Source organism: Enoplosus armatus, chromosome 15 (genome assembly GCF_043641665.1).
Source record: "Enoplosus armatus isolate fEnoArm2 chromosome 15, fEnoArm2.hap1, whole genome shotgun sequence".
NCBI classification, from domain to species: Eukaryota; Metazoa; Chordata; class Actinopteri; order Centrarchiformes; family Enoplosidae; genus Enoplosus; species Enoplosus armatus.
Genome location: NC_092194.1, coordinates 9,421,607 through 9,436,237, shown reverse-complemented (window position 1 = coordinate 9,436,237; position 14,631 = coordinate 9,421,607). Strand labels below are relative to the sequence as shown.

Genomic DNA, 14,631 nt, shown 5'->3' with positions numbered 1-14,631 from the left:
AACACACCTAGAAATATTAACATAATAGCAATCACGGTATAAACTGTATGGCACCATTCCCGATGGTACGCCAGTGTATGTCATCTCTTGGTATATATTGTCATATCCCTGTCAAGTATATTCCTATATTCAACTCAAAAATGTACATATAACAATTAATGATCATGGTCCTAGAGTCTAACCTATATTAGGTTTCTACATATACTTTTTGGGGCCTGGAGTTTTATGTCTTATCCACCTTGGAGCCAAAAAGTTTACCTTGCTGTATCTTGTGCTTTTGGTTTCCAGCACCATGATGGATGAGCTGGTGCAGGATCTGGTGTCTGCTCTGGAGCAGACCTCCGAGCAGAGTAAGCTGGGTGAGCTGTGGGAGGAAATGGTTCTGAGTCCGCTGCAGCAGCGCCGGCAAATCCGCCGTCGCAGGGGCCGCAAGCGTTGTCGCGAATCCTCCCTCTATCCGCTGGAGCACAGACGATGCTGGATTGAGGCCTCAGAGTCCAGCTTGGACGAGACTAAAGAACGCAGAGCTTCCTCAACCATCACCGCCTCTGTGGCCAACTGCAGCGACTCTGACGACATGACTTCAACCAGCCGATGGCGCTCCGTCATGAGAGGCCCGGTCAGGACTCGGCAGCCCTCCTGGCCAGAGTCTGACTCCTTCACAGAGAATAATCCTGGACGGCCGCTCAGGAGGCGGAGGAAGGTCAAACGCATGACCTCAGACGTCACGGTTAGGTTGCAGCAGAAGTTAAAGGTTTCTGGTGTAGATGGGAAACGGAGACACAGGCCATCTAGGATGCAACATCTGCCAGGATCGAAGAAGAGGTCTGGCGGTTGGGTGGGAGCAGACCGACACACTGAAGGAGCCAGGCTGATGGGAAAGGAGTGCTGGAAGAGGAAGATGGCCAAGGAACACAGAGATGCTGCAGATGAGAACATGTCTGAGGGGTAATGTTACATTCAAGGAAGGACATTTGTATTTTCTTCCTCTTTTTGTTTTTATGTCAGAGTCAAACCAAACCCTTCATTCATCATAATGTTGTTAGGAAAATATCCAGTCCACGTGTGGCATCCATTTAAGATTTTATAAAAATGTTTCATTCAGGTTCATTATTTGTGAAAAATAAGCAGGTTCAGTTTTCAAACGCCTATATTTAATTCAAAGTATCGCAACAAGCCAAATGTTAACCCTGTCGTTGTTTAAGGAGTCAGGATTAAAACCATACTGAAAGAGGAGCTCAAAACTCTAAAAGCCCTTTTTACCCTTTAAATGGAAAGTTACCAAGGCAGTTAAACCCATAACATAAAAGTCATGATCATAACTACTATCAGACAGAAGCAATTAAACAAGGCGACATTTAAGATGATCTATACTGCCTGTCTTCATCGAGCCACTTGTCAATATTCAGCATGTCCTCAACTAAACCAAAAAAAAGGTATAATAATCATAGCACCCCACTTTAAAGTATTGAGTTGACATTAAAAATGAATGATAGAGTCTCTTCATCCTCATCTCCTATAGCTGAAATGATCACCAGGGAGGGATCTTTGATAGTTATGCCTCTGGGCATCTGCCAGCTCATTATTTCCTTTCGAGAAATATTGTCACAAATAAATAAGTAACTTGGTGTGGTATTGATTTGTTTTGAAATGAATTCCTGTCTTGGGCCGGGTAATTAAAGCTGGGCCTGTCCCGGTGTCCCAGAGTGCACCCACTTGTGTGCATTTTATTTAGCAAAACTAAATGTGGCTGTAACTGGCAGCAGAGAGGGACATTATATTATTACAGCAAAGATTACAATATACCGTGGAATCAAAAAGACTGGTGCCTGGTTTATTTCTAAAATGAGACAAGTTGTCACCATGTCCCAGTGTCTTTTGGTATAAAGAGCTGCAACTAACAATTATTTTCTGTGTTGATTGATCTGATGATTATTATTCAATTAACTGATTAATCATTTGGTCTTTTAAACATCTGGAAATAGTGAAAAATGCTCATCATGATTTCCTTGAGCTAAAGTTAGCATCTTCAAATGTCCAAAACCCAAAGATATTCAATTTACAAGACACATTTATTTGTGTAACACCTTTCAATTATCAGTTAATACTTTTCAAAATTGCCTCACATAAAAAATAAAAAGGCTACCTGCGCGTGTGAGGCTGTACTTAGGCACAGCAGTGCTTTGAGCTAAATGCTAATTTCAGCATCCTAAACACAGCCATGACTTTAGCATGCCCACAATGACAGTGCAAACATGCTGATGCTGAGCATCAGGTGTAGTCTTTACCATGATCACCATCTTAGTTCAGTGTCTTGGCATGCTAACATTTGTAAATTAGCGCTAAAAATAAAGTACAACTAAGACTGATATGAATGACATCAGTATTTGGTCATGATTCTTTATAATGAAAATATATTTTATACTAAATATATATTGTACATTTTTTATGTAGTATTTTTTTTCAGAATGTATAAATGGTGTTTTGGCATTAAATACCTCACATGGTCCACATATATATACGTATAATCAACTAGACAGAGAATGTGTGCAGTGCAGTTCAGTTGTGTGTCATTATAATGTTCAGTAACAGTCTTTTTAGCCTGGGAGTTACCATTCTCAATGTCCTGCACCATGTATTTCCTCTGAGAAGAAGACATTTGAGGTACGCGATAATGGGACAGACTGAAGGCTTTACATCTTCTGGTTTAATTTGTGCTGACCTCCCTAGCCCCTAAACGGTACTTGTTTTCTTACTTTATGGAAAAATCAATAGCCGTTCTGACAGAAAACAGCTCCGGAGAAGAAATAAATGGGAACACCGTGGCACGCTGTCAATCATTTCTCACTTACACAACGCCAACGCTCTTGATTGCTGCTCAGTAGACTGCCACACTGTACTGAGGGCTGAACAATCTAATGGTTAGGCTGCGGCGGAGGCAAAGGATAGGAACAAATGGCAGCAGTAATGAGAGGTTGACAATGGTACAACAGCAATATTTATACTCAGAGCGTACGGCCCATTTGATGTCAGACACAGATGCCATTGTTGAATGCCTTTTGAAGCACTCTGATTTCTTTGGTCTCCATTCATTTCATTAACCTTTTTCATATGGAGCGTCTGGTCTCTTAAAACATGCCTCTCCTCAAGGTCACTCCTCTTATGTGCATACTGAACAGAGCTTTGCCTTCAGCCACCCAAGTGCAAGGGGAGCAGATGTTGGCAGCTCCAGTTGGGCTCCACATCCTTGATTAGACCTGGCCCAGCCTGCTGGCAGTGAGGCCACCTGGCACCCAGGCTGGCCCGGCAAGAACGCCTCACCTGTGGGTAGACGCTGTCCCGGGCTCAGGCCTCCGTCTCCAGCTGTGCGCTGTTACTGGTGATGTTGACTTCAACCAGTGCCACCAGAATAACAAAGCCACCGCGCATGCTTTTCTCACACTCAGCCTGTCATCATGCTGTCATTTGTATTTTGAAAACTCTACGAGGAGTTTTGGGGGAAGCAGTGCTGCATTTGCTGAAGTTAATTTTCATAAATCTCTGAGACTAATCCAATTACTGCAGCTCAGGGATGGTGGGATAACCTTATAATCAGACACCCATGGAAGAGGGCATGGATTTGGGTTGGGGCGGCTTGTTTGAAGAGCCCACAGATCCATTGTTATCAGCGCTTTGCCCCCCTCCGTCTCTGCCTCTTCTTTATTCCTCTGCAGAATGAGCCCGGGCTCAATAAATGGCGGCTAGCCTGTAATCTCTGTGCAAACTGGTCTGCCTCTCCCAGGAGCTGAGGATTATATCCTAATGATTAGTGCTCATCTGGATACTGTGTTTTGCTTCACCTCTTTGGCTTGTATGGAGACAATAGGGCCATGTGGGGAGTTCAGCTCTAAAATACTGGAATGCAGCTTTTGCCCTTGCCTTTGTTTCACCATGGACATATGGTGTTTTATCTAACTAAGACTTATTTGTTTTTATAGCACGTAATCCACAATAGAATGTCTTATTTTTGACAAGGGGGAAGTGCTCTTTTGTTTGTGAGTCAAGTTTGCCCAAAATGTTTGTCAACTTTTCTTGACAAAGGTCACTGCTGAAGAAAGAGGAGGTGTTTCTTTTGGTCCCAAGAAAAATGGGGGTCTCAATTATTCATGGCATTAATTAGGCAGTACTTAATGGAAACGGTCTCACATCGGCCCTGTGCTGCTCCAAGCGACATCACATTACACCTTTAATACGGATAAATACTTAATGGGTGTCTCTAATTAATTGTTTATACCTGTGATTCTTTTTCAAACTTTGCACCAAATCGCTCCAATAAGAAGCAAACACAGTTTTTTACTTAGAGAAGACGCCATGCTGCTGGAAATAGTTAACCATTGCTGATTCCTAATTTCTAAGAAAGGTTGTGGAATGAAGCATAAAACCAAAATGGTAGTTCCTGTAGAGCTTGTGGCTGTGTCCTCTACTGATGTTGGAGCGCTGAGTGCTCCAGATGCCAGCCGATGTGTCCAGAGGTGGGGTACAGCTGAGCAGAGGCCTGGGGTATCAGTCTGGAGAGAGGGCTGAAGGGGTGGGACGGGGGTGGAGGGACGGTCCATCCAGGACTGCTAGGCTAGGCCAGACATCTTCCTGATTCCCCGGAGAGGCCTGCTCCCTGTCACATCTGCTTCTTGTGGATGTGAGGGGAGATGATGCAGGACCATCTGGCCAGGAAGACGTGCAGGCTGGACGGACGTTTTTCTGATGCTGCCGTCACTGGCAGGCCTCTGCAATATGGCAAAGCACCGTATCAGCGCATATCTGACCCTCCAGCTTTCTCCTACAAGCAAGGTCAGCGATGATAAACAGGAAGCAAAATGCAAGGCAATCAAGAGCATCAGGCTCCCCCTCTTTCATAAAGTAGTTTGAATGGAAATTAGCTTTATGTAAAGGATAAGGCTGGCGTTATTGTATGTCTTTCTTATGGTCAACAAATGTCACGACAAGAACGAAACCAACAATGTGTTAGTCTCTCAATACTTAACGACTTCCCTAACCTGTCTCTGGCGCATTTGTTCCTACAAAAGACAAAGATCTTAAACAAACGGGTCATAAATATATAAATATATTGAAGGATTGTAGTTTAACATTAGCTAGTTGGTTAACACTGACACATGTTATGAAATGTTGATAAATGTGCACTGTCCTTAAATAAACAAAAGGAAATGAAATAAAAGGCTAACTAATTTCTCAAAACAGCTGGACACTGTAGTTTTTATCAAACGTTACTCAGGAGTAAACAGGAGTAAATAGTGCATTTGTTGGGGACTATTTTCTCCTGCGGATCAATACACAATAGTGAGCATTTATGGCAACAGTACAACGTAGATGAGAATGACTCAAAATATACTAATGAAGGTACTCAGTGTCACCCAGTGCAATGATGTGACTTGACATTTAAGATAACTGGTATTCAGAAAAGTGCTTTAGGAAATAGAGAAATATTGTTAAATATGTATGTAGCTATTGAATACATGTGCTTGTTACATTTCTTTAAAGTTAGCAAAGACAGCAGTGTGACAGTTTCGTATACTTTCAGAGAGAAGAAATCCTTTTCTGAGCTCTTGTCCCGCAATCTTCATCACCTCCACCCCTCCCTCTTCCCCTTCCCCACCCCCCAATGACCTTGGAGTGTCTGGAGGTCCCAGTTCAAGGTGGCTGAGGTGTGAGAAAGACAGAGAAACCCAGGGTGGTCTGGGGTAGCAGAGGGGCCACAGAGGGTGTGGAGGCAGTGTAACAGGGGTTGCCTGGGGGGTGAGGAGAGGAGCAGCGATGGAGCAGTCTAGGCAGTAAGCAGTGACAGCCCACACAGCAGATGTTGGCCAGTTGTTGTGTGGAAGCGGCACGTCTGTGGGTCGCTCTGTGTGTGGGGCACACCCAGAGGGAGGGGCGGCCAGAGGAATGTGTTTCGCTCTCCTGTCATCCTCCACAACGCAGGCCAGATTAGATTGGAGCTGACAGCGGAGGATATTCAATTAGATTGTGCATGTCACTCAGTGGCTTCGATCAGAGCCTCTCCTCATGCCTTTGTGTTTGCTATCGCGACAAGGGAGAACACAGCGCGCTCTGTCTTTTTGTGTCATTTCCATTTATGTCGACCTCTAGCTCCGGACTTCTTCATTATGTTTATTATTGAATGTTACATGTTAAATATTGACTTGACAAGGCCATGTAAATTTTTGATTCACATTGTTCACATTTCAGATGCTATAACATTGTCTGACCTAAAGAACCCATCAGGTTAGAGATGACAAATCAAAACAGAGTTCTTCATCCTCAAATGTCATTGATATTAAAGGAACAGGTCAGTGGCGATCATTCACATGTGATGTTTTTCTTCTTCTCTTTGCAGGGAAACCAGCAGCACATGCAGCAGTGACCCTGGCCTGTTCACCAACGATGAGGGAAGACAAGGTGTTAATAATAATTTTAATATACAGGGATCTATTAAATACAACAACTTCATCGCTTTGTGCCTCAAACTAATAAGCAAACAATTGATTTGATTTTGAGTATTTGGAGCTCACAGATGAAGCGTTCTTGAGTGAAGAAAGATGGCGAGCTCTCAGAATTGGACAATACCCCGCTCGACTCTGAGGGAATGCTGGGGCTGGAGAGGGAGGTTTCGATACAATGGGCTGGTTGCTGGGCACCCAGGCGACTCTAATAAGACGTTGTCATGTCGTGTTAATGAGCGCTGAAGCCTTTGCTAATCTCATTAGCTGTGGTGGGGCCAGGCGGCCTCTGATTTAACAGTTGTCACTACACCTTGACTGTGAGAGGCATGGTTCCTGCGTGTTCCTTGCTGACTGACAGGTCTGAAAAGAGCTAGTTGTCTGGGGAGGAGACCGGTGTTGTCTGGTTGTGCAGTAGTGTGTAGTTTAAGGAGCACACACGCGTCAGTCGAAGCCCCACTGACGTTTGTAGGACCACCAGACACACAGCAGCTTAGCTTCTCCCAAACTGTATGTCTCAAAAACCACTCAATCTCCAACATTTACCTCCTATTTCCAACATTATCCTCAAACAGTCCTGTGGTTAAAAGTGCAACACTACTTGATTTTTGGGCATAGCAACTCTACGCTGGTGGTGCTTTTGACTTCAGCATTTTAATGAAGTGGTACTACCTGGGTAAATTGCTGTGTGTTTGGTGGTGCTGCAGACTTCTGTGGCGCTCAGAGTGGGTTAGGTGTGGTACTGTAGCTCAATTTTAAATTTGATATTCAAGTTTGTTGGTTAGAAATATGCAGGCTGCAGCAGTGACATGCTAACATGTCTTCCCTGTCTCTGTGTGCAGGCGACGACGAGCAGAGTGACTGGTTCTTCGAGGGGGACTGTGGAGTCGGGACGGGAGTGGCCGGCCTGCTGCCCGGCTGGGACTCAGACAGCCAGCTCTCCCTCGAGGACAACCGTCCCTCGCCCACCTTCCTGCAACCTGCACGGCCTTCTCAGAGAGGTAGAGGACGATGACTTTGTGCTTTAGACACAGATTCTTATTAACACCAGTCTTGGAGAGTTTTTTTATCCATATATTATAGAATAGACTTCTGTGACGACCTTCTCTGCGGTCCTCCTCTCAAGAAGGCAGTCAGATGTTTGTCTGGGCAAAGAGAGCACAATACATTTGTCCTCTAATCAGCTTTGCATTGGCTTTCAGTATGCACCAACATTCTCTTAAAGATCATTTTGCTTGTTTATAAACTGAATGACCTTGCTCCACAATATACCGTATATATGACAAAGCTTAAAAGCCGTGAGCCACCTTGACCCCTCAGGTCAGCTGGCACTGGGCTTGTCACTGTCCCTAGGGTCAATTAAAGAGGGTCATTTTGTTATTTTTATATTCTCTCTTGTGCCTCTAATACAGTATACACTCTCTCTACTGTCTTTTTTCCTGTATCTCACTTAAACATTAATGATCTTTTCTGTCCATTTTGCTACACAGGAAGATAAATGGGTTTTGTACTGTTGCAGGGTATCGGTATCATTCACGTCTGAGACGAGTGCCTGGCTCTGCTGCCTGCTGCATCAGGAAGGACAAGAGGCGGCTTCCCAGCAAGGTTAAAGCACACTGGCATCTTCCTCCTCAGTAGAAAGCAGTTATACAGTTTTTATGGTCTTTGTTTCTCACTGTGTGTCTTTGATTGTGTTTTACAGGGCAACGGCGTGCTTGTAGAGAGACTGAGACACCTCTCCCAAGATCCTTACCAGAGAGAGTAAGATATTCGGGTTAAAACTCTTTTAAAAACAAAATTATATAGACCTCTTGTGATATTAAGTCCATCTGTTTCCACCAGTAATTATACTTTGATTATCTCCTTTTAGCTTTTGGCTGCCTTCTGTTGGAAAACGAGACCGAAGCCAGGTATGTTTCGCTACACGTTTTTTTCCCAGCTTTATTATCTTGTTGACCCCAGTTTGTTCAGACTTTAACGCTGAACTGCAAAATCTAAATGTTATTGATACTTTCAATTTCCAGTTGAATCCTTTGTGCCCATTACCAGTGTGTCCTATTGACATGGTGTCAGAGAGCTCCCATCTCAGATGTTCCTCCTCAATCTGCAGAAACAGGTAGTTGATGCCACATGTTAGTTAAATAAAGCAGCCTCTCAAGGGCCTATTGGAGACACCATTCAGTCTTTTCGATCAAAGCTCAATATATTGATGGACAAGTCCGTGGCCGGCTAATTTAAATGAATCAGTTACAGGGCATAGGTCGCTGTTAACCAGAGTAATCTTTGTTAAGATGATGCCTCAGAGACTGTGAGTGTGTTTGTGTGTGGGCAGATCTCAGCACTCAGCGGGTTGTCTTCCCCGAACTTCTTCTTCGCCATCAAAATGAGATGAGGCTTTAAAGGAGGGACACGTGTTTGAGTGACTTCTCAGGAATTAATTGTATAGCAATGTTTTCTGCATAAATTAATGAATTCAAGGCATGTTTCAAAACTAGAATATTCATGTTGCAAATACACTAGAGAAGGATTTAATCTTTAATTTATACTTGATGCATATTCTTTGTAGTGGTAGATAATACACACAGATTCACGCATATTTGAATATGTGTCCACATGCATCTTAACCAATTTTTTGACATTTTCTTCCTGATTGCAATAATAATCGCGCAATCAACCATTTATTTCTTCAAATATATCTTTTCCATTTTTCCAACCAATTTGCAGGAAAGTATTTCAATTGATGACCCTTCCTTTTGCCACAAGCTGAGCTTGCACATTTTAATAAGGTGACAAAAAATACGGAAATAATTATGAAGCATTGTTGTCACACCAAATAAAGTAATATTTCATGTTTTACATGTTACATGTGCTATGCATGAACAAACCTATATTTCTTTTGTTTGTCAAAAAGTCAATCACAAACAAAGAAAGATGTTTGTGGTCAGAGACGTGTTATAAAACTCCAATAAGAGAAATTTAAATAAACTAATTTGGAATTTGGAAGGGGGCTGTCAACAAACAGGACATAATGTGTTATTTGTTATCAGTTCAAAATCATGTTTATAAGCATTTGTTCTAAAATTAGTTACGTAGTGAAGTGCCAAGGTGGTAGAAATTGTGTTTAAGTGCAGCCTGGGGTCCCCAAACATAAGATTTGTGTTAATGTCAATCCTGGCCTGAAGTCTGAGCTACAGTTGGATGCAGTAATACTTCAATTCAATAGTTTTCAAGGTCAGTGTTCCCAAATACAGAAATACTGTGTGTTGACATAGTTGCAATGCAGATTCAAAACCCTGCATTTCTGGGACTGCACAAAAACATAAAAAAAAGGTTTATCCAAAAGATGTTTGTCAAAGCGTCCCATCGCTCCCAGTCATCCCTGGAACTGTTGGATCTGCATGGGGGTGACTGTTGAGAAGCTGCTTAGCCCCCTTGGCCTCGAGACTGTGGGACTCCTCATTGTATTGTTTCCACTCTGCCTATTTATGGTGCATTCTTAATTTTGTTTCACACACACACTTTCTTTTTCCTCCCTCTCTCTTGGGTTATTTCACAGAGTGCTCCAGCACTCCTTGATGAGGGGCAAAAACACGACTGCTATGAAAAGCCCCCAACTTCTTAGGGCTTTCTTTTCTAAACTGGCCCTTTCTTCTCCACCTGAAAGGTTCCTTCAGATTCCAGTTTGAGGCATTGTGAATACTAATTTCTCTCTATTAAAAAGCCCTCATATCCCTGCCATGCTCTCATTTGAATGGCGGACTCAGGGGAGACCTCTTAATTCCTTTATAGTGGGATTCAAGACCCTTCACTTCAAAAAGTATAAATCATACTCCCAAATGAATGAGGGAGAGAGGGGGGATTGACGAGAGGGGCTTCTGATGTGTCCCGTTGGACGGCACAAGCTGAATCTATCTCCCCAAGCTGCTCAAATCCACTCTCCAGTGAGATGGCTGCTCTGTCCTCACGACCCAGCTCTGCACACATGGCACCCATTTACTTCGTCTAAATTCCTCCAGAAACACACATTCACATGCAAACACAAACACCAGACAATTAGCGTTATTGTTTTGCATGACAATGAGAAACGCTGTAATTGCTTGCGCCTGCTCTTAGCAAACTTTCAAACGTCCACTCCTGATCTCACTTCACTATATTTTCATTTCTTTTGAACGTCTCTCCCGCGTGATTGATTTTCTAGCGCCGAGCTCCCGTATATCTGACTTTTCTTTGTTTCCAAACACCCTTGAGAGAAAAGTGTTTTCTCTGTGGGCAGAGTGTAAGCATTAATCTTGTACTGCGGCCAGGTTGAAATGATACTGTATTAATAAAAGCTGTCATCTCCTGTTTGCCACGACTTGACGGCGACAATCAGAGATTTGATGCTAAGTGATAAAGGCTGCATGAGGTTGCGTGCTGTTTATCCTGCTATCGGCGCGTGAACAGGCGCGATGCTTTGTGGGATTTGGCTGTAATGCTCAGGGCCGGCGGCCACGTTAAAATGCATAACTGCCTCCCACCTGAGCCGGGCAGCAGCAGCTTTTATCTATTGACTTATTTATTCCTAAATGACACTTGCGCTGTGAGATAAATCATAGTCTTAGGCCACTCCCTTCCCAGTTTTCATTTTAATTGTGAGATCTCAGTGTCAGCAGTAAGTATATTGGTGTGAGTGGCCTATTGATTATTGATTTGGAGCTATTGATTATGTTCCCTGGAGACCCTAATCCTTTCTGATTCATTTGAATACCTCTATTAATCTTGAGATCCTGCTCACACGTGAAGCGCCGTGTACCCTAATGAAAATAGATGGCCATTTTGTAACTGCGGCTCCTCACTCCTTTTTTGATTTATTATTTTTAATTGATATATTTGCTTTTGGATGTGGGCGCCAAAATTACAATTGACCCTGTGTCAGTGCTGTTTTACTCTGCACCCTAAGGGACTGCACTGCATTTAAAAGTGTCTCATATGACCTGAAAAAATCTATCTTAGAGACTTTTTTCCTCGGTGTCCTTGGGTCTTTGATAGAATTTAGTTGTTGTTGGCTGTCTTCATTACATATGACTTGTTTTTTCATTGCTCATTGCCTCTAAGTCAATCTTTGTTTTCTCATCACAGTTTCTGTATATTTAGGGAGAAAACAACTGGCCAACATCTGTCATGCTGTTAAAACTGATGAAGTAGCAGATGTTAAATAATAAAAACACTGTTGTGCATTTTTTTTACAACTTCTCTCAGTTTTACACTGAGCCACGTAACATGCTTATAAAAAGCCTTTGGGTTCTGCTCGGAGATGAATGGTGGTGTTTTGCCTTGGTTAATGAGCCAGCTGATGGTATTCTCATGTTTGATTAGCATTGTGCTGAGTGTCTCAATGGGCTTCTGTCGGCCCCGGAGCGGCTCTGCCTCTCAGCTCTCAGCAGCAGGGGAGGGCCCTCGCCTCCCTCCAGGCTGCAGGGGCCCCCGGAGTGCCTCGGCCTCGGTGTAATAAGGGAAGAGACGGAGGGATGGACCTCCACACATTAAGACCAAATGCATCAGGGTATTACTTTTAATACCGCAGGCGTGCCTCGTGAAATAATGCGACGTTTAAACGCGGATCGATTTTGGAATTAAAAAGTTAGTTTGCAAAGATTTACTGTGGGGAGTTCAATGCCTGAGCTCTTTATCAGGGGCGCAAATGGCTGGTTATGTGCTGTCCGACAGAGGTACGATTGAGGGATCGATAGGCGCGTGATTTACTAACTGGAGTACAGGTAATCAATAAGTATAAAAGTAAATGAAATATGCATTACTGGGATTTTATTAGAGAGGGGTAGCAGGGAGAGAATAACGGTCAGGCCATTTATTTTTATATCTATTGATTATACAACATAGAGACTTCGCTCAAAGCATGCCTCGCACAGCTCTCAACACCCTGTGCCTGCACACCCGTCATGTGATTTATGGGTGTTGAGGTCATGGAACACGCTGCCTGTTAAAAGGCTGCCCTGACGGGGCCTTATTGTAGCGTGTGCCTGTTAGGGTGGTGAGCATTATGTAGCCTGCAGTCCAAGATGAGCTGCTGGTTAACAAGGAGCTCTCTTCTGCATGAACCTCTGTTGTTTTGCAATCTGTCATGAACTCGTTTTTACAGGTTATGTTTATTTTCAAACAGCACGCCATCTTGTTCTTCAAATCCTCTCTGAGATGCAGACTAGTTGTGTGTAACAAGCAGAAATATGTAATATTTTAACAATTCTTTTTTCTGTCATCATATCTTATTGTAGCTCCCTCACATATTCCAACTCTCTTCTCTCTCTTTCACTCAATCTGTCCTCCTCCTCCCATCCACAAACATACACAAACATACACACTGCACCCGCCACATCAGCTGCCCCGCCCACCCCCCTCCCCAGTGATGGAACGGACCTTGACCTTAACTTTACATCTCTGAAGTCAGGGCTATTAAGCTGGTGGGGGGGCTTTTTCCTATTTCAGTGCTCCTGACATATGACACAGGAGGCATAGAGCAGGTGTAATTTGTTTATGTGAACTCTGCAATGACTCAGCCACATGCACCCCAGCATGTCTCCTCATCGAATATTCTCTCTGGTGAAAATATGTGTTAATGAAGAAAAATTAAGATGTGGAAAACATGCACCGTACGGCTGCAGTGTTTGCAAATGTGCGGCGCTTGCATTTATTGACTTTTTTGAAATTATTAAATTTCTTCATGTTTACACGTGTGTTTTGGGTGGGAGCTGCATCATCATATTGTGAGTAACGTTTGTTTTCTCTGTCTGTGCCCCCCCCCCAGGCAGACTAACGTCACTCCGGGACTGTTATGCACAGGAGACTTCGGGAGGAGGGAAGCAGAAGCTGTTTCCGTCACAACATCAGGTAACATCCTCCACACATACTGATGAATCTCACCACTCACTTAAGATAAATTGTAATCATTTTGGGGATTACAATTCAATTTAGCGTCACCATCAGGTCAGAATTTCAAAATAGCCAAACCTATGGACAAAACTAATGACATTCCTCTCATCCTTAGCTGTACTTTGTGTTTAGTGCTAATTAGAAAATGTTAGCATGCTAACAGGCTAAACTAGTAGTTCTCAGGGTGTAGAGCCCCTCAAAGGGGGGCATGAATCACCAGGACCTAAAGGTGCATGACAATGATTATTACGGTGACATAAAAAAACTAAAGTGTTCTGATACTAGCAAGGCTATCTATATGGTCACCTAAATCTTTTGTTTATTTCAATAAAATTCAACTTGGCTTTCCCTGATATTGTAAATGATTGATTAAAAATGAATCCTGGGGGGTTGTGGCATGATTTTTTTTTCGGCTTCTGAAGAGCAGCATGATAGAAAAGGTTTGAGAACCCCTGGGCTAACTAAGATGGTGAACATGGTAAGCATTATACCTGCTTAGGCATGGGAGCATTTAGCTCAAATCCCCACTCTGCTTCACAGAGCCCTGTTAGCATTTTTGTAATTCCACCAAAATGGCAGAATGTAAAATATTTGGTGAGCTGACAGCAGAGGGAAGTGTTAGACAGTTGGACTTGGTAGCTGTGTTGCGTTTGGAGCTTTTCTCTTTAAAGCAGAAGAAGAAGAAAGGTGTGATGTGGAGTTCACCCTATTGGAGGTGGCACCGAGCAGCAGCCGTTGTGTGTGTTTGGACCAGTGGAGCTGCCTTTTTTCATTAGAGTCATGGCTCGGGGCCTTGTGTCTTTGCCGGATTGAAATCTGAATTGGTTTGTCCACCTTTTCTTCTGCGTCCCCTCTCTGTGCTCCACCCGCAGCTGCTGTTTGTCATTTAAATAACAAATGCTGGTGGTTCCCTGATTTAGTGAGGGGTGCAGGCCTCTGATGTATATTAATATTGCCGCGCAGTGCACTGTACCTGGGTCCATCATTCATTTGGATAAAAGAGGTGGAATTTAAAAACAGCCAATGCTTTACTTGGATACAGATTGCATCCATTTATTGCATTGAGTGATGGAATGGCTGGCGACTCTGTCCTTCACCTCCCCAGCGCTCAACCACTTCCCATAAAAGTAAAAAAGGATTCACCCCTGGCCCGTAAGGACCCCTCATATTCAACATGCGGAACGAGGGGCATCCCTCAGTTTCCCGACAGTTAACA

At 43.4% G+C, this 14,631-nt stretch overlaps 1 protein-coding gene across 1 annotated transcript; it reads left to right on the top strand.

Moving 5' to 3' along the window:
• Window positions 1-289: 289 nt before the first annotated feature.
• On the top strand, window positions 290-14,235 carry LOC139298010 (G patch domain-containing protein 2-like). Its single transcript, XM_070920824.1, has 9 exons — window positions 290-948; window positions 6,389-6,450; window positions 7,334-7,492; window positions 8,011-8,096; window positions 8,194-8,252; window positions 8,362-8,401; window positions 8,516-8,607; window positions 13,291-13,373; window positions 14,087-14,235. The coding sequence occupies exons 1-9, from the start codon at window positions 293-295 to the stop codon at window positions 14,233-14,235; spliced, it is 1,386 nt and encodes a 461-aa protein (XP_070776925.1). The 5' UTR covers window positions 290-292.
• The last annotated feature ends 396 nt before the right edge of the window (window positions 14,236-14,631 follow it).